At 42.6% G+C, this 27,765-nt stretch overlaps 1 protein-coding gene across 3 annotated transcripts in view; it reads left to right on the top strand.

Annotated features, from left to right (window-relative positions):
• SLC10A7 (solute carrier family 10 member 7) overlaps positions 1-18,228 on the top strand; it is a 250,878-nt gene extending 232,650 nt beyond the window's left edge. The window contains exons 11-12 of one of the 3 annotated variants that reach the window (XM_031941416.1): positions 15,678-15,823; positions 17,963-18,228. In XM_031941416.1, the coding sequence (XP_031797276.1) occupies positions 15,678-15,823; positions 17,963-17,992 (176 nt within the window). In that variant the 3' untranslated portion in view covers positions 17,993-18,228. Of the gene's footprint in view, positions 1-413; positions 1,569-15,677; positions 15,824-17,962 lie in introns of those variants that run through there. The other 2 variants (XR_004230006.1, XM_031941415.1) reach the window with 2 other exon arrangements.
• Positions 18,229-27,765: the final 9,537 nt, after the last annotated feature.

Below are 27,765 nucleotides of genomic sequence, written 5' to 3'. Positions count from 1 at the left end.
TGCTTCCTTCAAGATGTTGACCCTTTCCAGGAGTCACACCACAGCATTTGGATACAGTCTTATTTTTCTCAGAGCTTAATTCATTCTTGAATTCCCTGATAGCTAATTACTGCTACAACACTGTCAGACAGGTGAAGGTGTACCCAAGCCTTCTGAGGCAGCAACCTTCAATTGGCAGAGTTAAATGTTTCATTGTAGCATCTGGTGAATCTTCACAGGTCATTCATTAAACATCGTTTCCAATCAGAACCTACCTGTTCCAGAACAGCAGTAGCATCACCTGCTCAGGATTTCCTTTTTTGTTTTGCTTGATGTACTTTGGGCGTAGTGGGATAGGATTAGAGTGCAGGTAACCTGACATTAACCATTCTCTTTCCGATTTCCCTGATAAATCAACAATACAATCAAATAAGCTCCAGTGAACACCACTAAAAAACCCCAAGTTAGGGAGGATCAAACCTTTGGAGATGGAGGAATGAGGAGGAGGAGAAAGAGGAGGAGGAGGAGAGAGGAGGAGGAAGAGGAAGAGGAGGAGGGAGAAGCAGGATATCCCAGCATCAGCCTTTCCTCATGGAACAATCGTTTTCCTCCATTCTCCCACCCCTGCGGAGAGGCCATCTGTATTATTAATCAACTTTTCTGTGGTTCCCAGGCACTTTGACCAAATGCCATTTCGACATTGCTCTGTAAATAGTGGATGATATTATTTGTATTACTGACCTCGAAGGCTTGGTTATGAGGATTAGCTGTTTAATGGATGTGAAAACGCTTTGTAAACTGTTAATATGTGAATAAATCTTGAAGAATAGCCTTCTTTACCATAAAACTTCAAATGAGGATTTAAAGTTCACATCAAAGGCAGTCTGGGTAATTTGTGTTTGCTAAAAATCTGAGAAGAGAACTACTGTTTCCTCTCTTTTCTTGCCTGACTTGGGTTATTAAAGGGACAATTTCTTCTTCCTATTACTAATGACCTGTGACATCTAGTTTGTAGCCTTATATTTGAAAGGTTTTTTATAGAGCTCTTCTAGGCTACATTGTCCCTTTGGGAGAAAGGATATTTTTGAATCCAGGATTTAGAAATCTAAAGCAAGTGTAAGTCTCTCAGGATGGTTTATATAACCATTTCCATATACCATAGCTAATCTGTTTCTCAAGGTACCTCCTCCCTCCCCCCAAAAAAGCATTGTTTTTTGCACAGCTAACCTGTTTCTCAAGGTACCCCCCCTCCCAAAAAAGCTTTAAAATCATCCTAATTATATGTAAATAGTATTTGAAAGGAATGGAGTGGAGAGTTTACTGAGGTAGGGTGAGAAATCATTAGTAGATTAGTAACTAAAGTTTTGCTTTTAATTTATAACTTTTTATAATTCTAAATTAATAATTAATAAACCATTTAAAAAGATCCTAGACTAACCATAAGCTGCAAAGAATTTGCATTTTTTGTAAGTGTATATAAATTTTAGCCAAAATATCCTCTTTGCATCTGCGGCCCCTCCAGGTCTCTTTTTCTTTGTCCCTGAGTTACTGTTTGTTACTGTTCCTTGTTTTGGTGTAGTCATTTTCATTTATTCAAGGAACCAAGCTAATAAGCATTTATTAAGCGCTTACTGAGCTCAGATTCTTGGGGAGAGACAACATGTAAAAAAAACTATGTACACAGGGGCAGCTGGGGGGACCTGGCTTCAAATATGACCTCAGACACTTAACACTTCCTGGCTGTGCAACCCTGGGCAAGTCACTAACCCCAATTGCCTGGGGGTGGGGGGGAGACTATGTACATACAAGATATAGGAGAATAAAATAGAGATAATTGTGGAAGAAAGGTGTTTAAGGAAAGACTTCTTTCTTGCAGAAATTGCAATTCTATTGGTTACTCATTTAGGTAAAATTGGGCAATGGAACTTTAAAAAACTCTTTAAAAATTACTTTAATTAGTTAATGTTAAAACGCCTTCAGTACCTTTGGGGGGGTTGAGCTGTCTGTGCCCCGTGGGTGAGATGGTCCCGGCCATAAAGCTGCCTTTTACCATCCCATCCAGCAGCTCCGCTCTGGAAGCTTGGAGAAATGGGTGCTGGTTTGGTTAAAGAGCCGGTTTCCTGTGTTTGCTGTTGCTCTGAAGGCCACTTCCCTGGCGCCATCTCAGCTTAGTCCCCGGGAAGAGAATGGGCCAGTCCGTCTCATTGGGGCCTGACGCAGGAGCGGGGCCCAGGATGTGGTAACGAAGCTCCCTTCTTGGGAGGCTTGTGGCTCCAGCCCCTCCGTGGGGACCGTGGCTGGGCGGGCTCTGAGATACTGGCTCAGATCTGGACCTTGCTCTGGACACTCTTTACTGGTGTGAACCAGCCACAGTCTGGGACTTGGTGTCCTGGAGGCCCGGTGGGAGGCCTAGTGACAGGCCTGGCGGAGTGGAAGGCCAGCCCATGGGTGTCTGTTCATTCTCCCCGGGCCAGAGAAGTCACTTACCTTGCCAAGGCCCAGCTTCTAATCAGAAAAGGGGGAATTGTCACTGACCTCCAGGGCCAGGCCCTTGGGGCCCTCAGCCTCAAATGGCACAAGTAAAGCATTTGCAAACTTGATAGCGGTTATAAATGCCAACCATTGTTCACATGCTCTAGCAAAATAAGCTCCAGATTTTGAGTGCAGATCTTGGGTCCAAATCCTAGCTCTCCCAAACCAGTATTTGCCCTTGAGGAGGTAATTTATAATCATTTTTATTTATCTAGAAGGGCCTTTACACATGATCTAGTCTAGCCCACTTATTTTATAAGAAAGGAAATTAAGGCTCTGTTTGTTTGTCCTTCCTTCTCGAGAAGGATCAGGACATCAGGGAGGTTCCCCACATGCGAGTGAATTGGATTTAAGTGAGGGAGGGCTGGGCAAGATCATCAGGAGCCCTCTAGGCCCAGTGGCCAGATAGCTATCCATCAGGACAACAGTAGATGTCCCTGGTCCCCCGGTGGCAATGGACAAAGCCAGCATTCACACTGAGAATGTAGTTTCTGGCTCTCTCAGTGCTTATGCACAAAAGGGAGCTATTTTTAGTGAATCTCTGGGCTTTCTAAGCCTTATTTCACCTGGTGACTCAGGACTTCATATGTTGTATAGTTTGTAGTTCTGAGATGGATCAATCCACAGGCAAGTGAGTAGGACCAAAAAAAGTTTCTATAAAAGGCATTGACAGGTTAAGTGATTTAGACTGTCAGAATTAAAACTTTCTGATTCCAAAGTTATCGCTTTATCTGTTAGTCCATACTATTTTCCAAATGGAAAATAAACCCCTCAAATTCAGCTAAACACAGCTTTGAAAGAACAGGCGTGAAAACAGATAATTCTGTGTCACCTCAATCAACCCAGCATTCAGTCAATCTGAAAAGCAAACTAAATATTGGACTTTGGAGAATTCGAGCAAAATGTTTTATTTTCCCTTTCGCGTGAATAACTGATGTTAGCTTGTGCAGCCCTTGGAATATAAAATCTGGTTCTAGCATCCTGTTTGCCCCCTCCTAGAGATACAAGCATCGCCTCTAGTATTTGTCCCCTTCCGTTCTGAAAATGTTTGTAGAAGAAGGACTTATTAGTCTACTCAGCTAATAAATGTCCGAGGCAGTGTTTTAACCCAGGAACCCAGTCCAGTAAGACAAGTTATCTTAACAAGGACTAAACTCCAGGCTCGGTTCTGCCGGGTTATTTCTCCCTTTCTGTGTCCTCTGGCAACCTCATAACCTTCCACAGGACTGGGCAGTCCTACAGGGGGGCCAGGTGCCAGAAACCCCAGCAGCTTAACTGTCCGGCCCGTGCAGGCCCCAGCCTCTGCGCATCGTCCGCCTGCTTTCTCTGAGGGCCTCCTCCTCTGCAGCCAGTGCTACAGGGGCTAGCACAGAAGTAGGATCTCTACCTAACCACGATGAAAAGGTGGGAGCACAGCGTGGGTTAGATTCAGAAGCGTGCCTTGGATCGTCCCGCCAGGGAGAGCCCTCAAGGCTGGCGAGGTGATGAAAGCAATGGAAAGGAGACTTGAAGGGGACCCTGAAGACTGAGTATTTGGAAGGAGGGCATCCCAGGTAGAGTTCCAGCATGCAAGACATGCAAACAAAGGTGGGGTAGTGGGGAGCCTGTTTGACTTAAGTGATCCAGAGAGTCTTATTGGAGGAGAATCTGGAGAGAAATTGAAATAATAGACGAGAGAGCACTTTGTAAGCTGTCAAGTGATATGTCTGCACATGGAAGGTGTTATTAGGTTAGAGAGGATAGAGCCAGATTACGGCAGGCTTGATTTGATATGACAGACAAGAGGGAGCCATTTCGAGTTCCTGAGCAGGGGAGTGACGTGATTAAAGTATAATTTATAGTGTTGATTCCAGTTGTGCCATCTTATGTAGGATAGATTGAATGAGAGTCTAGAGGAAGGGAAGCCAATTAGGAAAGCATTTTACTTTAAGCGTGCATGGTTTGACTATAGTACTGGACTCGAAGTCAAAATGAAGGGAATTCAGATGGGGAAAGAAAGGAAACGAGCATTTATGTAGTGCCTACTGTGTACCAAGTGCTGTGCAAAGTGTTGGGTTTGTTTTTTTTTTAACAGGTATTATCTCATTTGATCCTCACAAATCCTGCAGTGTTAGGACTGTAATTATCCCCATTTTACAGTTGAAGAAACGGAGGCAAGCAGGTTAAGTAACTTTTGCAAGGTCACACGAACTCGGGTGATCCTGACTCCAGCTCCAGTGCTTTAACCACTGCATCATCTAGTTGCTAGCAAGGACAATTCCTGTGTGACCATTAGGAAGTAAGTCACTTATTGAGCCCTGTCTCTAAAATGGCAATGATAATAATTAAACCAAGAGATAAATGCTCACCATTAATACAGAGGAAATCCTGGACAGGTTGACAGTTGCAAAGCAGTCCTTTTGGATAGTGAGATTGCCCTAGATGCTGCTTTTTTGCAGAGGACATTGTAATGATTGTATCAAGGGCTATATCTCATTGTAGATCCTCTTAGACAAGATCTGTAACAATTAAAAAGAATTTATTCTCATCATCTCACAGGAAAAACTTGGTCTGTGAAGAATGCCTGTTGTCCAAATAATAATATGCAGTCTACAGAACTCATGCATTAGTATAGATACCTCTGTAGATGTATCATGTATATGTGTATATATATATATGTGTGTGTGTGTTTGTGTGTATGTGTATACACCCATCTTAAACAGAAGCTACAAATGGATGAGTTGAGAGGAAAATTAAGGAGGAGGAGAACATACTAGATTGCCCCAAGGATATCATATTCCTTTTATGACCCTAAACCTCTCCCAGAAGGAAAAAAAAGCCCATCTTTTTAATAGCAGCATTCTACTGGCTATGAAACACAGCCCTGAGAGTCACAGAGAGGTGCCTGAGTGGTACATGAGTCATTTAACAAATAAGTAATTAGGAAGAAGAGCCCAATGAAAGCATTTCCTTAGTGACTGTGTGAACAGTCATGTGCTCCAGCTTTGCATAGTGAATGCAGAGATGGCCAATGAATCCAGAAGGACTATCCACCTCCCACCTTGGATGCTTCCTAGCAGCGCGGTCCTGGCAAATCAGTCATCTCTAAAATGGAGAAACTGGACTAAGTAGCCTCTAAATCTCTTCCAGGTCTGAAGAGATCCCCAAGATCTTAAGAGAAAGCTAAGAGCTCCTCCCTACCGTCCTATCCCCAACATTTACTGGGGCAGACATGGACAGCTTTTGATCTGCTTGAGTTTGTTCTCCCTTTCTGTGACCTCTGGCAACCTCAACCTTTCACAGGACTGGGCAGTCCTACAGGGAGGGCTTTCCATAAAAGCCAGAAACCCTGCGCAGCTTAGCTGTTCATCCGTGGGATGAAGTCGTGTCAACAAGCAGTTGTTCAGGGCCCACTCTGTGTCAAGCTCTGTTTTGGGTTCCATATTTCGCACAGCTGGTGCAAGGCTCCATTGAGATCATGCATATAAAGGGGGGAAGGTTGCAAAAATTAAAGTACCATTTCAATGTCACTTGTTATTAGGATGAGAATGATGGTGATGATTTGGTCAGAGCTGGATCTGAGTGGTGGGAGGGAGAAAGTGCAGGTGAAGGACTTTTGGGCGAAATAATCAAGGATTGTTAATCTATCTTGGGAGAGAAATTGAAAGAGGACTAGTCAAAAATGACCCTGAAATTTTAATACCAAGAAATGAGAAATGCTGTAGACAGGACTGGGTTTGAGATGTGCTCATCACTGTTGTCCTGGAGATTACAGTATTGGGCCTTCGATGCTCAGACAGACAGCATGACGTGTACATGATTTAGCCTGGGAGTTTACAGGGTCTTTGGGTGCAGAAGAGGTGACCGAGCTGTCCTATCCACTTTCTCCACCATTCAGCAGCAGTTACTCCCCAGATTGAGGCTTTTGTGAGAAAATAAAGACCACATGAGGAAAGTGGTAGAAAAGCCCACACACAGATATATCACAGACGGATTCATCAACTTGTTAATAACCCAGAGAGTATTGCATCCAGGCATGTCCTTTCATAAAGGATCAAGACCAAAGACATCGCTGAGGTTTATATCTGCAGGCTTCCTTTGGGTAGGTTAAGTCTCGTGTGCCGCTCAGTGAGGGTAGTTTCTGAAATCAAGCCACACAAACGTGGCTTTGTGACCCCTTCCTCCTCATCCCTGATGGGTGCTGGTGATGCTCCCCCCATTTTCTCTGCTTCCCGGAATTCTGTGACGTTGAGAAAAGAAGTAAGAGCCTCAGTTGGCCCCTGGGTAACCGCAGTTACGGTGGAGGCTTCTTGTCGTGGTTTGGCAGGAGTCCTAAGACTCTTTTTTTCTGTGCGTTCATCTGCCTCTGACACTTATTAATCATGTGACCCTGGGCAATGTATTACTTGTGTGCCTTCAAGTGCCTCACCTTTAAAATGGGCATTATGATAGCACCCACTCCACAGGATTAGTGTGAGAATCAAGTGAAAGTGTGAGAAATCTATAGAGAATTGAGAAATATATAAAGCATGTGATAAGACTTAAAGCTATATAAATACTATTATTATTCCCAGAGCCAAGAATAAAAGAAAAGAATAAAGGAAGGAAATGAAAGGAAAAAAGAAAGGAAGGGAAGGAAAGAAGAGGAGGAGGGAGGGAGAGAAGGAAGGAGAGAGAAAAAGGAAAAAGAAAAGGAAATGAGGGAGGGAGGAGGAAAGAAGAGACAATGAAAGCTATTAAGTTTTGACCATGACCTCCAGCCAGTATCCAAATTCTCAGGCAATAAACAAGATCACGCATTCAGAGCATTTATCCAGAACTTCATATATTCTTGAAGCATCTGTGAGATGCTTCAAGAGACAAGTACAAAAGCTACAAAAGATTCCCAGCTACAAAACATGTCCCTAATAGTACTAATTCAGAACAAAAATAAAATTTAGATGGATGGGTGGATGGATGGATTGATAGGGAGAGAGACAGAGAGAGAGAGCCAACACATAGTACCATAGGTGCATGAAGCATATTTCCTTAGGATATAGAGCAGAGGTAGTGAATGTACAGCCTGTAGGCCATATAAGACCTGGAAAATCATTTGGCAACTGCAAGCAATGATGAGCTAAAATTAGGTATAATCACCTCCTGTTGCTTGAGTTCTATAAGCTGATAATTATGTATAGCCTGCAAATGATGTTATGAATATCCAAGTGACCCTTGGCAGAAAAAAGGTTCCCCACCTTTGGTATAGAAATAATTTTTAAACTTAAAAAAAATTACAAGGACATTTATTGAATACTGAAGGACATTGTTTTTATTAAACTAAAACTTTTAAAATTAACTAAACTTTATACTAAAAATACAGACTTTACAAGGGAATACTTTTCATTGTATCCCACTCCTTCCCCTTCTCTTAAGGAGCCTTTTTTATTTTATCCTATTGGCTGAAAAAAAAAAAAAAAAAAAAAACCATGCTTACACCTGGGTCTCCCTCCCCTGGCCCTACCCACTCTTTGCTAATAGGTCCAACAGAGACTGTTACAGTCTAAATAGCAGCACATCATCTTAAAGTTTAACATCCTAACCTCTCGCCTTCCTTACTCTATCAGTCAGAGGCCTAAGGAGACATAATCTATGCTGAGTGATGGAAACAGGACCAGAGGAGTCAAAGGAGAAAAAAGGCTGAGAATGGTTGATGGGATGGGGATGGGAAAGCGGGGCAGATGGCCTGCCTAAGCTGGCAGGAACTGGGTTTCTCCCAAGCAGAAGCTCCATCAGAGTCCAAAATCATTTCAAAAGAGCAGAAGGTTGAAAAGCCCTAAGTCTCTAGGAAGTCCTCATGGCGGAGCCTCCCAGATGGCAGGGGGAAGATGGTGGAAGGAAGAAGTGGAAGTAGTCAGTGACAGCTCCTGGGGTCTCCGGGTCCCCGACAGCACCCCTCCCCCCAGGGAAGGTGAAGTAGGGAGCCTCGGGACGTGTCCCAGCAGCCCTCACCTGGAGCATCTGTAACCAAGCACTGCATCCGTAGCAATGTCCCAGGAAGGGTCACAGAGTCACACATTTACACTTGGAAAGGCCCCAGAGGCCCCCGAGCCCAGGAAAGGCCATTGAGACATACAGAGGTCAGTTGTCCTGCTCGGGGCCACGCAGCTTGTAGCATCTGAGGCTGGCTCTGCGTTCCAGTCTCTCTGACTCTTGAGCCAGGGACGCAGACTGAAGAGGAAATCGAAGCCCAGGAGAAGTTTGCAAGGAGACACTGCTAACTTCTCCAAACTACCATCCATTAGCGAGTCGTAAGGAAAGAAACTTGAAACACAGCCATGATGGGAGCTTTTGAATTCAGGAAACATAAAATAAACATATTAAAACAGGAGGGAAAAAAACCTACTTCTAATACTTATTGTTTTATCCCTTCCATCATGGGTATAGGATAAAAGCAAACTCTTACTTGCTTGTTAGAAGAAAAAAGCTCATACTTCAAGATCCTTCTTGGCACATGTCAGTTGAAAGCTTTGCTTATGGAATATGCTGCAGTGTCAAAGCCTGTTGGATAATTTTAGACAAATGTGTCATGTGTGACATGGAAATATGGCACGCTGTACATTAGTGATTTCCCCAGTGTTTGGATCAGGTAATAACGTGCCGGCAAAGTGCTCTTTATCTCTACACACTGTGTACTTGGATAGCGATGGGGAAATGCTCTGGGTAGAAATTACTTTAGTCAGAAAAAGAATCCATTTACGGTATGTGTCTTCTAACATCTTTCAGACAATGCCTTGTATTAAAGAGGCATTTTTTGATTAATGTTTCATAAACATTTTTCAGCATGACAGCTTAAAGTCCCAGTAAAATTGTAAATGCAGCTCTGGTGTTCACTTTCATAAAGTCAAATGCCGTCTCATAAAGTCTTCTTGGATTTTGTCAGTCCCAGTGACACAGAATCAGTACCTGGCAACATTAAAATTAATTTTCTTCATTTATGTTACGGCTCCGATAGCAAGATGAAAAGAACCCTTTATTTAAGCTTTCTTTTAAAAATACAGAAAAACTTATTCTTAATAAGTTTCATTGCTCTTATTATTTTTATTCTGTTAACTAACATGAAGGATTCACTGGTAGCTGCTGGAGATACTTGTATAATGGCACCTACGGGCATTAAAAAACTCCTTACAGTTAGGGATTATATTTTACATTTAAGTACCCTCTACACTGCCTTCCTACTTAGTACTTTTATACCCTACCCTCAAATTTCTTACCCCTTTGTGCTTTCAAGATTCTTCCCTTTCCAAGCCCCAGCCTTGGGTTAACCTCACCAACGTCCTCTCGGTTGCTCCTCACATACTTCTGTGTTTTATCTTTCCCCAGTTAAAAAGGATCAGGACTATGTATGTCTCATAAAAAGATTTTGGTACAGTTCCCTTCCACCTCTCAATTTTTGAGGATAATTTGTGAAATATTGGTACTTTGCAAGTTTATTCCTTCCTTGTGGATCCATCAAGTCCAAGAGTTTTTTTCCTTTGGTAAATTCTTTACAACTAAATCTATTTCCTTTTCTGGGATCTGGACTTCTAATAGTCTAGGTACTCCATATTTTTTTAAGGTTTTTGTTTTATTTCTATTGTGTCCTCAGCTTTTTTTTTTGTATGTAAGTGACATAGTGTGGTCTGATTGTTCTTTTGTTTCTCGTTTTGCTGTGATTTCACCTTACTCATTTTCAATTTTAGTGATCTGATTTTTCTGTTCTCTTCTTTTTAGTCAGATTAGGCAAGAGTTTTATCAATTTCAAAGAACCAGCTCTTAGTTTTATTTATAATTTCTGTAAGGTTTTTTGTTGCCAATTTATCTATTTTCCCTCTGATTTTTGATATCTCCTCTTTTGTTCTTATTTTATATTTGTTTATTGGTTTTCTAATTTTTTCAATGCTAACTCAGTTCCTTAATCCTTTCTTTTTCTGTTTTGTTAATGTATAATGGTAAGGACATGGTTTTCTCCCTGAGAACTGCTTTAACTGCATCTTAGAAACTTTTATATAGTCTAATCATTATCATTTTCTTTTACATAGTTATTTATTATTTCTATGATTTGTTCTTTGACCAATTCATTTTTAAAAATTTCATTGTTAAATCTCCATTTGGAAGTGTATTTTAGGTTTGTGACCCTGAACCAAATTCCATTTTTATTATATTAGGAATTTTAAAGGATGTGCTAACTGTTTTCCCCTTTTTTACACTGGTTTGCCATATTTCTGCACCCTGGTCAATTTTGGTCAATATTTATAAAAGTTCTATATGGAAGAGAAATATGTTCTTTTGCTGTCCTATTTAGAAGATACCATAGATTTTTTTAAACTCTAGTTTCTCCAGACATTTGTTCAGTTCTGTATTTTGTTTATCTTTTTGTTAGACTTATTCAGAACTGATAGAGGGAAATTCAAGTCTCTTCTGTTATTATCTTTTGTCTTTTGTAACTCAGATGTTTCCATTATGAATGTGGATGCTAAAGCATTTGGAGTATTTAAGTTTAGTACTGATATTGGTTTTCTGTGTATGGTTCCTTTTAGCATAATACAGTTTCCTTGTTTATCTCTTTATTTTTAATATTTTTGCTTTGATAGCATGATGGCAATTCCTGATTTTTTGGATTCACTTGATGTATAGCAATTTTTTTTCCCAATCCCTCAGTTTTATTTTGTATATATCTTTGTTTTATAAAATGTATTTATTGTAAGCAGCAATCAACAGGTTTCATTTTCTTATCTGGTTTGTCAATCTTTTTTTTGTTTTATTGGATTGTTTAATCCATTCACATTTAAAATTATGAGTTAATTTATATTTTCCTCTATCTCTAAAGTTGTTTTTTTCCCCAAGTTATGTTATTTTCCCTTTTCTTCCTTCAATTACTTTACATTAATCTTTTTTTAAGGTGACTCTTTTCCCTTTCACCTTGATCCCTTTGATTCTTGTTACCTACTTCTCTTTAAGGTTTTGTTTATTAATTCTTCTACCTTGATATTCTCTCTCTTTCCCTCCTTCCCTTCATCCCTCCCTCTCTCTGTCCTCTCTGTCTCTGTCCCTATCTCTGTCTCTCTCTATATGTGAATTTCTCTTTTTTCCTCTTAGTCAAATAGATTGCTTCTTCCCCTCTAGTCAGTCCTTTTCATTAGGCTTTTTAAAAATATTCTCTTTACACCCCTTTCCAAAAAAGATTTATTTTATGCTCTAAATTATCGTCTTTTCTTTCTGTTTACTCCAGACCCTCATAATCTGATTTATAACTCATTTAATCTAGTTTTCTACTCTTTTCTCTGTATTCTGCATTCAGTCAAAGAATCATTCCAGGCTCTGCCTGTGGATGCTTTCTGTCACTGCCTTGTAGAGCTTACCCCATGGATTCTCTTTTTCCATTGTTCCTCAATCTGAATAATGCCAGTTATTGCCATAATCAAAGAAGATTCTGTCCATGATAGGATCCCTCTCCTGCCACCAAGCTATATCCTTTCTTGTTGACCTTTTCTCTACTTTTGTCTGGAAATCTCCAGCTCCTCCAAGTTCCAGTTGTATCCAGGGGTTCTCTGTCTTTCTCTTCCTCTCTCCTTCTTTCTCTCTGTCTCTCTCTGTCTCACCCCCTCTTTTTCTCCCCCCCTTTTCTCTTTCTTCTCTCTCTCCCTCTCCTTCTCTCTCTCCCTCTCCTTTTCTCTCTCCCTCTCCCTCTCTCGCTTCCTTCTCTCTCTCTCCCTTCTCTCTCTCTCTCTCTCTCTCTCTCTCTCTCTCTCTCTCTCTCTCTCTCTCACACACACACACACACACACACACACACACACCTGCGCGCACATGCATGCTCTAAGACCTTTCAAGCCCCAGTCTTTCAGACCTCATTTAATGTTGCTAGGTCATTCTATCCCTTTACTCATAGGGCCATTCATCAGTGGAGCTTCCTCCCCCCTCGAATGGGAGGCTTCCTTCCTTTCCTTCCTTTTTCTTCCTGTTCCCCTCTCCTCATCCCCTACCTGCCTCCTCATGCACTCCCTTTCTGAGACCACATAAATCACCTTCCCTTCCTTCACTGTAAGGGGCACTATAAGGTGACACAGTGGGTAACGATGGCCTTGGAGGGGCACTCCATGCCCTGAGTTCAAATCACTCAACTGGCTCAAACTCTAGCTGTGAGACCCTGGACAAGTTTCTGAACCCTGTAAAATGAGCAGGAAGGTGCTGGTGAAAAGGAAATGGTGAATTATTCCAGCATTTTTGCCAAGAAAACCCCAAGTGGGGTCATGAAGGATGAGACACAGATAAATGACCGAACACAATAAAAGGGTGCTAAAGCTAGATGGCTGCCTTCCCTTCCCCCATTGGATTTCCCATCTTCTGGCTGGGTCTTGTCGCTCTAATGGTTAAGTTTTTTCAGTTTGTTGCAGATGATATGTGAGACTGTGAAAAGGAGAGCTCTAGTGAAATACATTTTTGCATAAAGGTCTAAAATTTATTAGAAGGTAAAAATAATTGAAAAGCTATTGCTTCCTCCCTGGTGGTATAATAATCATAATAATTTTTAAAGGGTTATTTATGGGCCTTCAGCTCACCCTAATGTGCTGGCATGGGGTGCTCGGATCTTGCTTAGAGGAGCCTTTGTCGGGAAGGGCTCATGGCCAGCCGACCCAATGGGTCTCCTGGAGAGGGTGATCCAGCAGGTCCCTGCTGCTGGGTCCAGAGGATGTCAAAGAAACCTTACAGGAGACAGCTGCAGCCCCAGAGTACGGAGGGAAGTTAGAATTACACCCCCCCTTACTCTGTGCTAGAGGCCCAAGGAGCTTCCATTATGACCCCGCAACTGTCTGCTTATACATCCAGCCCGTCCCTGCCCACTTCTGCAGTCCAGCTTGTTGTGCTTGGGAGGCCTTCCCCCCTCACGCGGCTCAGTTACCCTGGAGGAGATGCTGTTGTTACCCCATTCCACAGATAACAAAACTGAAGCTGCTCTGGGAAAGGCCTGATGAAGGATGATCCAACTGCTCAGATTGGGATTAGAATGGAATAAGACACTCAGACAATCCCCTGTTTAACAATAAGTAGGTTTAAGGCAATTTACACTAGTTCAATTAAATGCAGCCCTTCTTGTCTCTATAGAAATCTATCCAGTCAGAAGAGAATATTGATTGGTAAGACAGTGGGACATCCCTAAGTCTGATGACTCTGACCACTTGGGATTTGGGGGGACTTGTGCCTTTTTGATCGTTAGTTCTCAAACTTTCTGGTCTCAGGACCCCTTTATATTCTTAAAAATTATCAGGGGCTTCTTTATTTCTATCAATATTTACTATATTAGAAATTAAAATTGATATATTTTCATTTGTCATTTCATTTAAAAATAACCATTATATATTGTATTATAAATAACATAATTTTTATAAAATATCACTATATATTACAAAATAAAATTTTGTGAGAAAAAGGTCGTTGTGACATGTTTTCCCAAATCTCTTTCATATTGAGCTTAATAGAATGCAGCTAGATTCTCCTTCTGTAAAGAAGCTGGTGGTTTTCTCCCTTTTAGAGGAAACTCACCCTGCCAACATGGCAGGGGCCCTAACAGATGTTGCTCTTATTAAGAGATTCCGAGGCATTAATGAGGCGTACTATTGATAGGTATCACATCTGGGCCTTCCAGAGCGTGGGCTCTCTTATCTCACTATTCTCTGGACCCCACCACCTGCCCCAAGATTGAATCAAATACCACTTTGAGACAGTGCTCTCTGTCTGCATAAAGCAGGGATGTGTGAACTTGCTTAGACACGCACAAATTGATAGGTCTTTCAGTATCACCGGTTTCCTTGGCAATCCTCTGTGTTTTGTTTTGTGCATTTAAAAACCTTCTGAGAAAGGGTCCATAGGCTGCACCAGATGGCCAGAAAGGTCCATGACACCAAAAAGAGATAAGAACCTCTGGCTTAAAGCAATGGATATTTCTCTGAAGCTTCAAGTCTTTTTTTTTCTCATCCAGATTAACAAGTATTTATTAAATACCTACTGTGTGCCAGGCATTAGAAGCAAAGCAAAAACAGGCTGTATCCTGAAGGAGTACACACCTAATCAGGGAAACACTAGGCGTATGGATAGGACACGGAGAGCACAAAGTGGACCTGATCACAGTGGGAAGGCACTAGCATTAACAAGCATTGTTCTACAGGAGGGCTGGCTGAGACGGGGGGCCTGAAGAATGCAGGAGGTGGGAGTGAGGAGGGAAGGAATTCTTGGGACAGCCAGGAGAAGTGCCAGAGGGGGGCGAATGGCACAGAGGCCCTGCCTTTGGACTGGGGAGCACTGATTGGTGCATAAGCTGTAGGAAGCCTGGGAAGACAGGAAGGCTTTAAGGCTAAACAAAGAATTTTGTATTTGATCCTGGAGGTAATAGGGAGCCACTGGGTTTTAATGAATAGGGCAGTGACAAGGTTAGACCTGAGCTATGGAAAGATCATTATTGTTTGTCTTTCATTCTGGAAGAGGACCACGGCCTCAGGGAGGTGCTACCATTACTGTAGGCGAGTTGGATTTGAATGAGGGAGATCACCTGCCTCTAGTTTCCCCTCCAGAGCCATCTGGATCCAGTGGCCAGATAGAGATCAGGATGACTGGAGATGACCTGGGATGCAATGGGCCTTTTTAAGCTAAGGTCTTCAACAGGTCTCAGTTTGACTGAAGCTGCACCCATTCCATAATTAAGAATAAGCAGCACCTACTTATAATCTAAAAAAATCTAAATAATGCATGAATGAATGAATCTGGGAGGGAGAGACTCTGAGGGGTTTCTGGCAGGAACAGAAATAACTGGCATTTACATTCAATCTGAGTCAATCAGGACCCAAACAGTGACCAAGTGGGGCTTGTTCTAGGACCTACTGGTGACCAATGAGAATCATATCAGTTTTGGTTTAAGGTCTGGTCCTTAAGAAAGAAATCTAATCAGTAAATCAACTGGGAGACCCATCAGAAAACTATTGCAATTATCCAAATGGTGAAAGGAAAAAGAAGATGTTAGCTCCCACCCATGAGCTGTGTCAGGGGTGGGTAGAACCCTAAGATTTGGGTTTGGGGGCATTGTGGAAGATTGACATTTTGCTTAAATACAGTTCTCTTTTGAGTGGTCTTAGCCCTAAACCTGTATCTGTCCATGGTTTTTCCTCCTTTGTCCTTAGGAATTCCAATGCTAAAGATCGTGTTTGCCGGCCATGAGCACCTCTCCCTAATATCTGTACCCTTGCTTATCTACCACCCAGCGCAGATCCTGCTGGGCAGTCTGTTAGTGCCAACAATCAAGTCTTGGATGGTGTCAAGACAGAAGGTAAGAATTCCTTAGGATTCAGTCAGTCAACAAGTTTTCATCTATTCCTAATAGGAGCCCTGCTAAAAAGGCTGAGGGCACAAGAGAGGAGACCGTTTCTCTGTCCCCATCAGGGGAAACAAACAAACAAAAATCCTTATTGAGAAAAACCTTCAGCCTGGTATCAGATGTATACTGTTTATCCATATTATTTTATGGATTTATTATCCATATAGACAGTATTATTTTAAGCAACGTAGGTGTGCTGATGCTGTTTGAATTTGGAAGGAATGAGTTAGTTCAAGGTTCAGAGTTTTTAATTACCATAAAGGTGGAGTTTTACTATAAAGATGCAATTTTTAAAAAAAGAATAACCTCAGGTCAATGCCAAGTGAAAGTCAGAAAACCCAGGTTCCATTCCAGCTCATCCAGTGACTGCATAGGGAGCCTTCTTGCTTGAAAACTCAACTCGGCTGCTTTGAGCATCTTCCTTGTAAACCCTTAAGCCAAAATAAACAGGCCAGCTATTGATTTCTGGGTAAATATGTGTTGATTTACTCTGATTTCACAAATAAGCAACTAATACCAAAACAAACCAACAGTTAGCCCAGGAACTTGGCCAGCTTTGTCGAGAGAGCCATTGGCCAGCACAGATGCTTTCCCTGGGACTTGGATTTCGCAGGCCAGATGACAGCAGACTGGTCTAGATTTGAGCCACTCATCAGCTATAACCCAGAAGATAGGGGAAAAGCAGCTGCCCTGGTGGCAGAGAACATATTTTAAAGGCAATTTTCTGACAATAATAATGTTTTAAGTTACTCTGACCTAAGAGTCGTTGTCAGTTGATCGTACCTGGGACAATGAGACTGCATCTCTAGAGGATGCTGCCTGCAAGGGTGAGCTTCCTCCTACCCAAGACCATGTGCCAGAGTTACCCCTTTTGAAAGTTTCAATGGAATTTCTCTTTGTAACTCTGACTGTTGGATTTTGTTAGTGATATATAAGAATGCTGATGACTTATGTGGGTTTATTTTATAACCAGCAACTTTGCTAAAGTTGTGGATTATTTCTAATAACTTTTTAGCAGAACCTTTTGAAAGTTTCTAGAGAAAGACACTTTTACACTATGTTTGGGAGTGAATTTTTTGAAGGTATTTGAAAAGATGCTTTCTTGTTTTTTCAACCAAAAAACCGTTAACATAGAAAGAAAGAAATATAAAAGTGTTTTTCTGATAGTGGTCATTCCCAGTGAGTTGGAAAGGCAACCCGGTATCGGAGAAAGAATCAGGGAGGCTGTGAGTCAGTTCCTAAGACACTTACTGCATCTCTGTGTCAAATAAGTCACTTACTTTTCAGTTTCCTCACCGGTACAATGGGAATAAAAGTATTTACCTTGCAGGGTTCTTGTAAGGGGATCATTTTATTTATTTTAAAAAAACATCATTAGCATTAAAAATGTAAGTAACTTTTCTCTCTTAATCGTATTTTTTTCACCTGAAATTTTAAAATAAAAATATCTTTGGAAACTAAATTGAAATTTTAAAATAAGAATATCTTTCAGATGGAAACCAAATTGAGCCAGATGGAACCAAAGTATCCTTTAGAGGGTAATTCACAGGATCTTAGATTCACCCTGGCTCCCAGTGAATGCACACTAACAGCTGGCAGGGACCTTAGCATCCTTTGAGATTAGCCTTCTCCTTTTCCGCTTGAGGAAACGTAGGCATGTGGAGAGTAAGTGACTTGCCCAGGATCACTAGAAGTGTCTGAGACAGAATTTCGGACTCATTTCCCTGACCCCCGGCTACATGCCTTCTAACGTGGGCCCTCTGGGCCTCACTTCCGTGCCCCAGAGCCGCGGGCGATTAACTGTCAGTCACTCAGCTAAGTGATAGGTCCTGCGGATCTTGTTGGGGAAGGGAGGGGAATGCTTTCATTCCCGAGTCCAAAAGAAAAAATCCTGGATTCGGGTTCCAGCCCAGCCCCGGCTGCCCTTGTGAGCTCGGAAAAGAGAAAGCCAGAGCTCCAAGCTTGGCCGCGGCTTGTCTGTCTCTGCCCTGCTGGGGGGCCTCCGGGCCGCTGCGGGGTGTATCCGGCCCTGCTGGGCCTCGGCCCAGGACTGGCCGCCAGACTCACGCCTTCCTTCTGCTCTTCTTGCAGGGCGTGAAGCTGATGAGACCAACCGTGTAAGGGAGGGCCGAGTCACCGCTGTGTATATATGTACGATACTGCACACTCACACTGTCCCGAAGACCTGTCCTTGTGAATGTGGCTTCAACGCGTAGTTTATTTTTTATATGAAAAAAGATCTGTGTAAGTGCCTTACACCGCCTTTGGCCGGAGCGGGGCCCGAGGCCTGCCTCGGAGCCGTTTATTTTTCTAACTCAGTGACTGCCGTCCCGCTTGGGAAGCGCGCCCGGGCTCCCGGCCCGGCCCGCTTTCCGAGGGCCCGCTTTCCGTGGGCCCGCTTTCCGAGGGCCCGCTTTCCGTGGGCCCGCTTTCCGTGGGCCCGCTTTCCGAGGGCCCGCTTTCCGAGGGCCCGCTTTCCGAGGGCCCGCTTTCCGTGGGCCCGCAGCGCTGCTGCAGAGAAGGCCCAGGGGCAGTCCCCTTCCGCCCCCCTGGCTCCCGGGACTGGGGCGGCTGCGTGTGTGTCTGCGTGTCTCTTTATTCTAAAGCTGTGACATCCCCCTTTCTTCTGCGTGCGCGCGCTCAGCGGGGGGCCAGAGGCTGGAGGGAGGGAGGCTAGCGAAGCGGGGAACATTTGCATTCACTGACATCACTTTGTAGACATTCCTTCAAATTAAGAGTGTCCCGGGATAATTCCTTCAGTTCTGCGGCACGAGCCGGTGGCACCTGGCTGTCTCAGGCGCATCAAGGCCGTTTCAAAGGCCCGGAGTCTGAGTCTGAGTCAGGTGGGGGAGGGCGGGGGGGACTTGTGTTTGTGTCATCATTATCGGGCGCTTCCCGCCTTGGCTCCCTCCCGGCGGGCACCGCGGGTGAGGAGGGTGGTCCCGGGAGGCCTCGGGGTCCCGGAAGGAGCGGCCCGCGGCGCCGGGAGACTGTCACTGCTCCGCCCGACCCGCTGTTACGTTTGCGGGACCCACAGCAGAAGCCCGGCGCTGGGCGACCGTCGCAGGCCCGCCAGAGGAGGGCGCCCACGGGCCCGGCAGCCCCGGGGCTTCTCCCAGTTGGCGGGGCTGCCCGGACCGGGCCCAGCTTCCCTTCCCGGGTGGAGAACCCGTCCTTCCTCTGAGTTTCCCGTAGTTTTCTTTCTCCGGGTCTTCTCATCCTCGGCCTGACGTCCACAGGAGCATTCGGGGTCCTGAGGCGGGGCCGCGCCCCCGGCGGCCCCCAGACCAGCCCTTGCTGGAGCTGCGGGGCTTCCCCGAGCGCCATGATGGCTTCCGTTCCCCCCGAGCGCCATGATGGCTTCCGTTCCCCCCGAGCGCGGGCCGTGCCTTCCGCCTCCTGGGAGGCCCTCGGGCCCGGGCGGCCGGTCCTGCGCCAGGTGAGCTTCCGGAGGTTTGCACACACGCACGGAGGGCAGCGTTAGCTCGGAGCCGGGGGTGGGGGGGGGCGCGCTGGGCCGGATGCGCAGGCTCCTCCGCCTGGCCCGTCATTCCAAATGTGAGCCTCCAGCGTTCTTGTACCCTGCTTCCCCGCGCCCAACGGATCTACCTCTGTTACTGACGCCCGCACCTCCCGTAGGGGTGGCTGTGGGCGAGAATAAAATCCGGTTACAAACCCTCGGAGCCAGTGTCGCTGTCTGTCTGTGGAAAACTCCGTCTCCCGCCCCACCCCAGCGGTGTTAAGTGTGTGCGCAACACGAGGAGGATTATTGTGGATGGCTCCCGAGCAATCCGGAAAGAGTGTGTTTCCCGCCTGTCTTTATGCAGACACGGGGGCATGTGGTTCCAAAAGGGACGTGAAGCAGAACTGGGGTCCGCTTTTAGTCCTTTTTATTGAGGCCTAATTATTCCTACCTAAAATATTCTGCTGGATTGATGGATGCTGCACTGTGTGTGTTAGACCTTTCTTTTCACCCAAATATATTTGTGAAAAGAAACTTCTCTAGTGATACTTATGTTGATGTGACTTTCTGTTCCCCTGGATAGCGTTGGTTCTGCTGTTTCCCAATTTGATTTCTTTTGCCAGATGATATAGACCTGGCCGTATGTTCAAAACAAGTTTGTTGGTATAAACAAGTTTTTTTAATTTAATTTTTTAATTTAAAAATTTAATTAACAATAATTTAAATTTTAAAATATTAAAATTTATATATTTAAACTTAATTTAAAAAATTTTAAAATTAAATTAAAAATAAAAATAAAATATATACATATCAGTACACTTAAGTATCTATTCCATAAGTGGAACAGTTTTTTTTTTTTTTAATTGTGAGGGTTAGGGAAGATGATGATCAATTGGATCACTTATGAATTGAAAATGAAAATAACATTTAGAAATCATTAGAAAAATATATCAATTTTTTTACTTTAAAAAAATTAACTATTTTCTTTTTAAATTTTGAATTCTAAATTCTAGCCCACCCATTGAGAAATCAAACAATATATTCAGTTATACATGTGAAGTCATGTAAAACATTTCTATATTAGCCACTTTTTTTTAATCCTTCCTATCATAAAACTTTCTATGATTAAAGGTTTTTTTTTTTTTTTTTGGTTTCTGCTCATTTTCCAGGCTATATCATGACTTTAAAAATTTTTAAAAAATAATTATAACCTTTTATTGACAGAACCCATACCTGGGTAATTTTTTACATTATCTCTTGCACTCACTTCTGTTTATATTTTTCCCCTCCCTTACTCCACCCCCTCCCCCAGTTGGCAAGCAGTCCTATACATGTTAAATATATGGCTTTCAAAACTGAACTCTGCTCCTGAGGCTCAGGAGGGACTGTCCAGGCGGCTTGCATCACAGGGCAAGGACCTGGTCTCTGGCTTGCTGTGCCAGGAGCAGCAGCTCACCTGTTGCACAAGTGTTGATGGGCCTGCTCAGTAACCTGCTGTGCCACTGGCCTGCTGCACCAGGATTGTGGGCCCGCAGCCGCTGCTCTGGGCTGGGCTAGGGGCCTCTGACCAGCTTGCCTGTAGTGCAGTACTCTCCTGCGATCCTCTTAAATTATCTAGGGCTGGAAAATGGTTTTCTCTCTCTCTTTCTCTCTCTTTGTAGATTCTGTCACATCTGAAGCATCATTTTGAGGCTTGATTTGAAGCTGTTTGGGGAAAATTGGCGAGAGCCCAAGTTTCTTCCTACCTTTTCTCTTGCATCTTGGCTCCACTTCCCAACCAATCAACCACATTTCTTTTAAAAAGAAAGAGAAACGGGTATTTCTTAGATTTTATCATTTCTCCCGCTGGAGGTAGATAGTATTTTTTTCATTGTTTCAAAATGCTAATCATTGTGTTAAAGTAGTCACATCTTTCACAGTTGATCAGTATTCTCTTAGAATGCACAGTGATCTCCTGCTGCTTCTCACTTCTCTTTGCTTCAATTTATATAACTCTTGCCAGTTTTTGTTTTTTTCCTAAACACATCCCCCTAGTCATTTCTTATATCACAACGGCATTTCATCACAGTCCTATAAGTTATTCAGCCATTCCCCAATTGAACATCCAGTTGATTTTCAATTGTTTGCCACAAAAAAAGAGCTACCATAAAATATTTTGGTCCACGTAGGTCCTTTTTCCTTTTAGTTTGACCTCTTTGGAATGCAGACCTACTTGTGGTATTGCTGGGCCAAAGAGTATGTATACTTAGTTGATCCAAACTAGTTGCATAAATCACCTGTGGGCTCCATAAGCTAAATGTGAAGTTTTAGCCTTTATAATGTTACAAAAGTCTATATCAGATAATTTATTCCTAGAAAAGTTTTTTTTTGTGTGTGTGTGTGTGTGTGTGTGTGTGTGTGTGTGTGTGTGTGTGTGTAGTCTCAGTGGCAATGTACCAATGGGGAACCAAGGAGCTGGTCAGGATTTTCTAAAACCACTTCTTATTCTTGTAGAAAGGGAGAGAGAGACACTTTGCCTAAAGCCACCGCTTCCTCTCTAGATAATCTTAAGCCAGTGAGCTTACATCCATCCATGGCAATGTTTTAAAACGTATTAGTTAAAGGATGCTTAATGAACATCTTAAGAAGGAAACATTGATCAGAAAGAGCATCTGTGACTTCATCAAGAGCAGACTGTGCCAAACTGACTTCATTTCCTTTTTTTGACACACTAAGCTGGTAGATCAGAGGAATCTAGATTTTAACAAGGCATTTGTCAAAAGCTCTCATGCTCTATTTGTGAATAAGCTGAAGAGATGTGAACTAGACGCTAGTACAGTTTGATAGATTGGGAACTGGATGAGGGACCAAAGAGTAGTCTTAATGGCTCAATGTCAACTTGAAAGGAGGTCTCTGTTGGAGTGGTTGAGTGATCTCTGCTTGTTCCTTTAACATTTTATCAATGACTTGTGTAAAGACATAGATAACATGGTTATCAATTTCCAAATGACACCAAGCTAGGAGGAAACATAGATAATACAAATTCAGACACTGACAGATTCAGAATCCAAAATCTTCATAAATAGCATATCTAGCTGAATTAAAGATAATGCAACTTAATTGAGATGACTTTCAATTTTACACCTAGCTTTAAAAATTAACTTTCCAAATTTAAAAAAAAATGGGGAAGTGTAACTGAAGAACATTTCATCTAAGAAAAAGTTGGCCAGTCACAATATGAGTCAATGGTGTGATATGGCAGCCAAGAAAAAAAAAAAAAGCTTGTAGTACCCAAAGCCATCTCAATACAGACCTGTTGCTGGGGATGGTCTTACTGTACGCAGCCTCAGTCAGACCTCATCAGTATTGTATTCATTGCAGGTACCACATTTTAAGAAGGATGTTGGTGGGATGAGATGGAGTGACTAGAGGAAGGCTTCCAGAATCATGAAGGGGCTTGAAATAGTGTCATAGGAGGAATAGTTGGAGAAAATGGAATATTTAGCCTGGAAAAGTGAAGACATACAATCACAGATGTCAAGTAGATGATATCTTCATTTTATAGAAGAGCAAACCCAGTCTTTGTTGTCTCATTAAAGTCGTGTCTTCAGTTGGCTTTTCACGGCCCCATTTGGGGTATTCTTGGCAAAGATACTGGAAGGGTTGGCCATTTCCTTCTCCAGTTCATTTTACAGATGTGGAAACTGAGGCAAACAGGGTTGAGTGACTTGTATAGGGTCCTGTCTGGGGCCAGATGAGGCTTCCTGGCTCCGGGCCTAGCACTGTGCCATCTCACTGCCCTAAATTAGGTTTTAAGAGGTTAAATGACTTGCCCGTGATCACAAAGCCAATTAGCTGTCCAAGATTAACACAGTCTCTCCTAATTGCAAATCCACTGTGCTTTCTATTATGCCATGCTACCTCTTAATTTGTCTCTACCATTCCTTAGAATACAGAATTTACAGCTGAGTTTCCACAAATGCATGGGTGAGACCCTACAATGAAAAGGACTGCTGGTCTGCCTGAGGCTTTCTAAATTAATTCTTTGGGCCAATTTGTATAGAGCTTGATAATAGGGATAATAAAGAAGATTAATTCTTTAGTAAATCTTTATAAAGAGTTTTCTTCATGCCTGCTGTATGAGAGATGAACAAAGAAGTAGATAACTTACCCCCCCTAAAGTAGATCCTGTTATAGGCTAACCAGAAAGACAAGAAACAATTAGAAAATCTGAGTCATCCAAACTTTAAAAATTAAATAAAGATCACAAAAAAACAAATAGTCTCTAACTTTTGAGGGATGCAGAGTAATCAGCATAGAGCATGACTGAGCAAGAAAGGCTTCTTGGAAGTAGTCCTGAGTCATTGATGCAGCCCAGAAGAGCCCTTCAAATACAGCAGAAGGAGAACTATGCTGATGAGGGCAACAAGAGCGCTGGTAAATACTCATGGATGGTTTCTTCCTTCTATTGTTCTCTCCCCACTTCAAAATTTATACATTCAAGTGACACATCAGGAATGGCAGTAAGACCTGTAATTACCAGTATCTTTTAAAATTTTTACATTTTAAACATTGTTGGTCTATGATCTATTCTTTCAATAAAGCCAATATCAATAAAATTCCTGGAAAAAGATGTTGTTGTGTGTCCTTAGTTCTCAAAGAGGACCAAGATATCAGGGAGGGGATGCCATAACATGCAAGGGACTCGGATTTCAGTGAGGGAGGGCTGGGCAAGGCCACCTGCCTCAATTTTCCCTCCAGACCTATCTGGGTCCAGTAGCAAGATGCAGATCAGGATGACTGGAGGTGGGGATGTAAGTGAACAAAAACAAAAAACAAGATTGGAAGAAGATGAGAACACAAAAAAATAAGATACTTAGTTTTAAGATAGAATTGAGGAAATACCTATGGACGATAGCTCTTCCAGAAAATCTCAAGAAATTAAGTTGTAAATTTCCCTATAGATATTGGAAATGGCAAAGTTCAGATTGAGAGGACTCACAGAAGGAAAACAGAAAGAAACCTCAGGTTTAAATCATCAAGAAACAATAATTAAATTGTATAACTACAATATCAAACCAAAAAAAAAAATCTTGCAAATAGTAAAGGGAAAAAAATCTTCAAACCTCAAGGACAAAAATCAGAATAGCATCAGACAACTTATAATAGGCTGTAAGAAATCAAAGGAAAATAGAATATAACATTCAAAAAAACAAAGGATATGGACTGACAGTTCAAAGTAGTATATCTTACAAAGCAGGACCTTACCACCAAAGAAAATGGACCTCTCAGGAAAGAAACTCGAATCATTTCTTTACAAGAACCCAAAAGCAAACAGGATATTTAATTTGCAAACTAACCAAAAATTGAAAAGTTGAATACTTTTAGATAAGAAAGGCTAAAAAAAAAATCAAATGTTTATTTTTATGTGACTAGGGATAGACAAGAATGTGAATATAAGATGAGATGTTTCTCTAATCTTACATATTAAATGACAGTAAGAAAACAGAGTTAGACTCAATGAACTGAAGAAGTAAAGAATATAATAGGAAAACTCAGGAGGAAAGGAGTTGGACTTCCTTGTATGCCAGATTTTGAAAAGCTGGTAGCCCAGAAGCTACTCGTGAGCTCTTGTTTTTTCACTCGTTTCCTGGTCATCATAGATTTTGATATTTAATGTGAAAATGATTCAGCCATTCCAGCAGGCTCTCCATTTGTGGTTATGATCCCACAAGAAGCTGCAAGCTTTTGGTCTTGTTTTCACACTGAGAGAAGAGTGTTCTTATCCATTCTTCTTTCCAAAGCTAAAAGCCACAAGCAGCAGATACAACCCAAACTGATGGGTTTATTTTCAGCAATTCAGAGGCAGAGAAGGTGGGATCCTTTGGGATTGAATATACAAAGAAGGCAGTGATGGATGAGAAGCGAATCAAATATATTGAAAGCCTGGAGCATTTGCAAGAAGGGCATTCTCCATGAGTTGTAATCTATGCAGAAGAGCTATCGGAGAGTCCATTAAATGTCAGTAATCAAGTCAAGAAGTGACCAAGGCATGAATCCTCACTTTCCTTTCTAATCAACACATGCGTAAATGTATTCTAAAAGGCTAAAGCCATATCCCTTTGATGAGGAGTCTTTAGCTCCTGGCAGGCCTCCCATAGGGCTGTATCTCAGAAACTAGCTCTGTAGCCCTGTACAAATCACTTAACTTTTGCTTCAGGTTCCTCATCTGTAAAATAGGGACAATAATAGCAGCTATCTAGGTTCCAGGGCCTTTTATGAGCATCGTAAAGAGCTTAGCACAAGTTGCTTAAGAAATGTTCTTTTTCTTCTACCGGTCCATCCCTCTAAAAAGTTTCTGGGGAAGGGCCATGCACTCCTGCAGCTAAGGAAATACTTAGCAGAATGATGGCTCCGCCAAGTCTGCCCCCCCCCCCCCATTTAGATCTCCGGCTCTCCAGCCCTAACGTTCCTTGACAGAACTTTCAGAGATCATGAGATCACCGATGGGATGCAAGAAACCCTACAGGATATTTAGTCCAATCCGGTCCCATGGACTGGTGAGGAAACGGAGACCTGGATATGCCTGTGAATTATCCAAAATCAGACAGCGAGTGAGTGACGGCAGCTCCCGTGGTACCGCAGCCAGGCCATTTGTGGCCTTTTACTCAGTGGCACTCATAAAGTCCTGTAATCAGAGGCATGACCCTGCCGTATAGCAGAATATAGACCTCCAGCTTGGATCAATGGCTCCCGGTGTATCTCCCTCCATATTTATTCCCCACAACACTTAAATTGATCTTGAAACTTGAATGAATCTATAGCTCAGTATCTCCCAGAAATATTATTTTCCTCTTTTTTTTAATTTTCTTTTTTTTATTGAAGCTTTTTATTCCCAGAATCATTAAGAGTATGAATATAGGTGCTTTGAAGTTTTGAGCTCTAAACTCCCATCCTCAGGACCAAATCAGGAACCAGTAGGAGAAGGGAGATGTTTCCAGAAGCGGCAAAAGAGAATCCCAGCCGGCCATGAGGGGCGAAGGCGAGGCAGTTATTGCGACGGGGAACCTTTGCCGGAGTCCTTGAGCTCTAGGTCACTGAACAAAATCCAACCAGGCCTCTCCTGACAGAAAATCGTTCCCCACCTCGTGGCAGCCCTTTTGACAGACAGGGAAATGAGTTTTCCATCTCTGTCCAGTGGGCTAGTGTCCACATCATATTTGGCACTAAGCAGCAGTCCCCAAGTCTGTGGGGAGGGAATAGACACGTGTGCTAGCTACCCTCCTGCTTGTGAGGGCAGAGGCTGCGGGTCAGGGCTGAGGCTTATTGGCAAGTAAGCTCTCTCTGGGCCCCCCAACTCCCAAATCTACCATTTAGTTACAATTTGTTTCCTCTCATCTCCTCATCTGAGAGGTAGAAATTAGGGAATCTCAGAAAAGCATTAAATTCAACCCAATCTCAATGACTGTACTGTTAACCCTTGCACAGCGCAACGTGGATGGGATATGGTGTGGATATATGTCACAGCGCCTGAGAAATTAAATGAGAACTGCTTGGGAGCTTTGCAGAGGCTGCATGTGGCACGGCAAAGGCCGGTGGATAACACGGGGCCTATGACCATTTGGTTCCCTAAATTTTCCATAAGACACTGTGAATACCCCATAAAAGAAAAAAGAAATAATTCAGACTTTCTGTACCAGTGACGGGCCAAAAAATTTTACACAAATTTTCCAGATTGAGGGGGTACCATACCCTTAACCCTAATATGTGGAAGGGATAATTCATTTTTTTTTCTAAAAGTCTAAATATTCTTATTCTATTTGCCCCCTTTTCCTCATCTATAAAATGGAGATAATAAGACTTCATGATCTATCTCATTCAGATTATTGTACAGAAAACAAAACTCAAGGCATTACAGAAATATGAATTATTTTTGTTGTTATTGCTTTATCCTTGGGCCTCAATCCTTTCATATTTTAACAAATCACAGCGATGCTTCAATAATGGGGGAAACTTTCCAGAGTACATGAGAGACATCTTCCCTCTCCTCGTTTCTTCATCTTTCTCCTTCTAGGAGAGATTACTTGATTAATTACTTTCGTTTTTGGATCATGGGCCCCTTTGCCAGACCGATGAAATCAGTATTTTCCCCCAGCAAACAGGATCATTTCACTAAGCTTGTGTCATCCATGTGGAGGAGCTTGGAAACAGCCTCCTGGAGACGGAGGACTGGTCATAGATGGGATTCTGCATCAGCCCAGCACATGGCTGTGAACAAGCTTCTTTTCTATTCATTGCTTAACCAGATTTTGTCGGGCTCTTCAAATTTTAGACTCTAACTTAGCACCCGAATAAGAATAAATTTTGGGAAGGCAAATGTGATGCCTTCATTTACACTATATAATAAAGGAGGAGGGCCTGAGAGTGACCTCCTTCCATCCTCCCCTCAGGC

The sequence above is a fragment of the Sarcophilus harrisii genome, chromosome 6, assembly GCF_902635505.1.
Source record: "Sarcophilus harrisii chromosome 6, mSarHar1.11, whole genome shotgun sequence".
Lineage (NCBI taxonomy): Eukaryota > Metazoa > Chordata > Mammalia > Dasyuromorphia > Dasyuridae > Sarcophilus > Sarcophilus harrisii.
The sequence above is the reverse complement of the archived record's forward strand: the minus strand, read 5'-3'. Positions and strand labels throughout refer to the sequence as shown.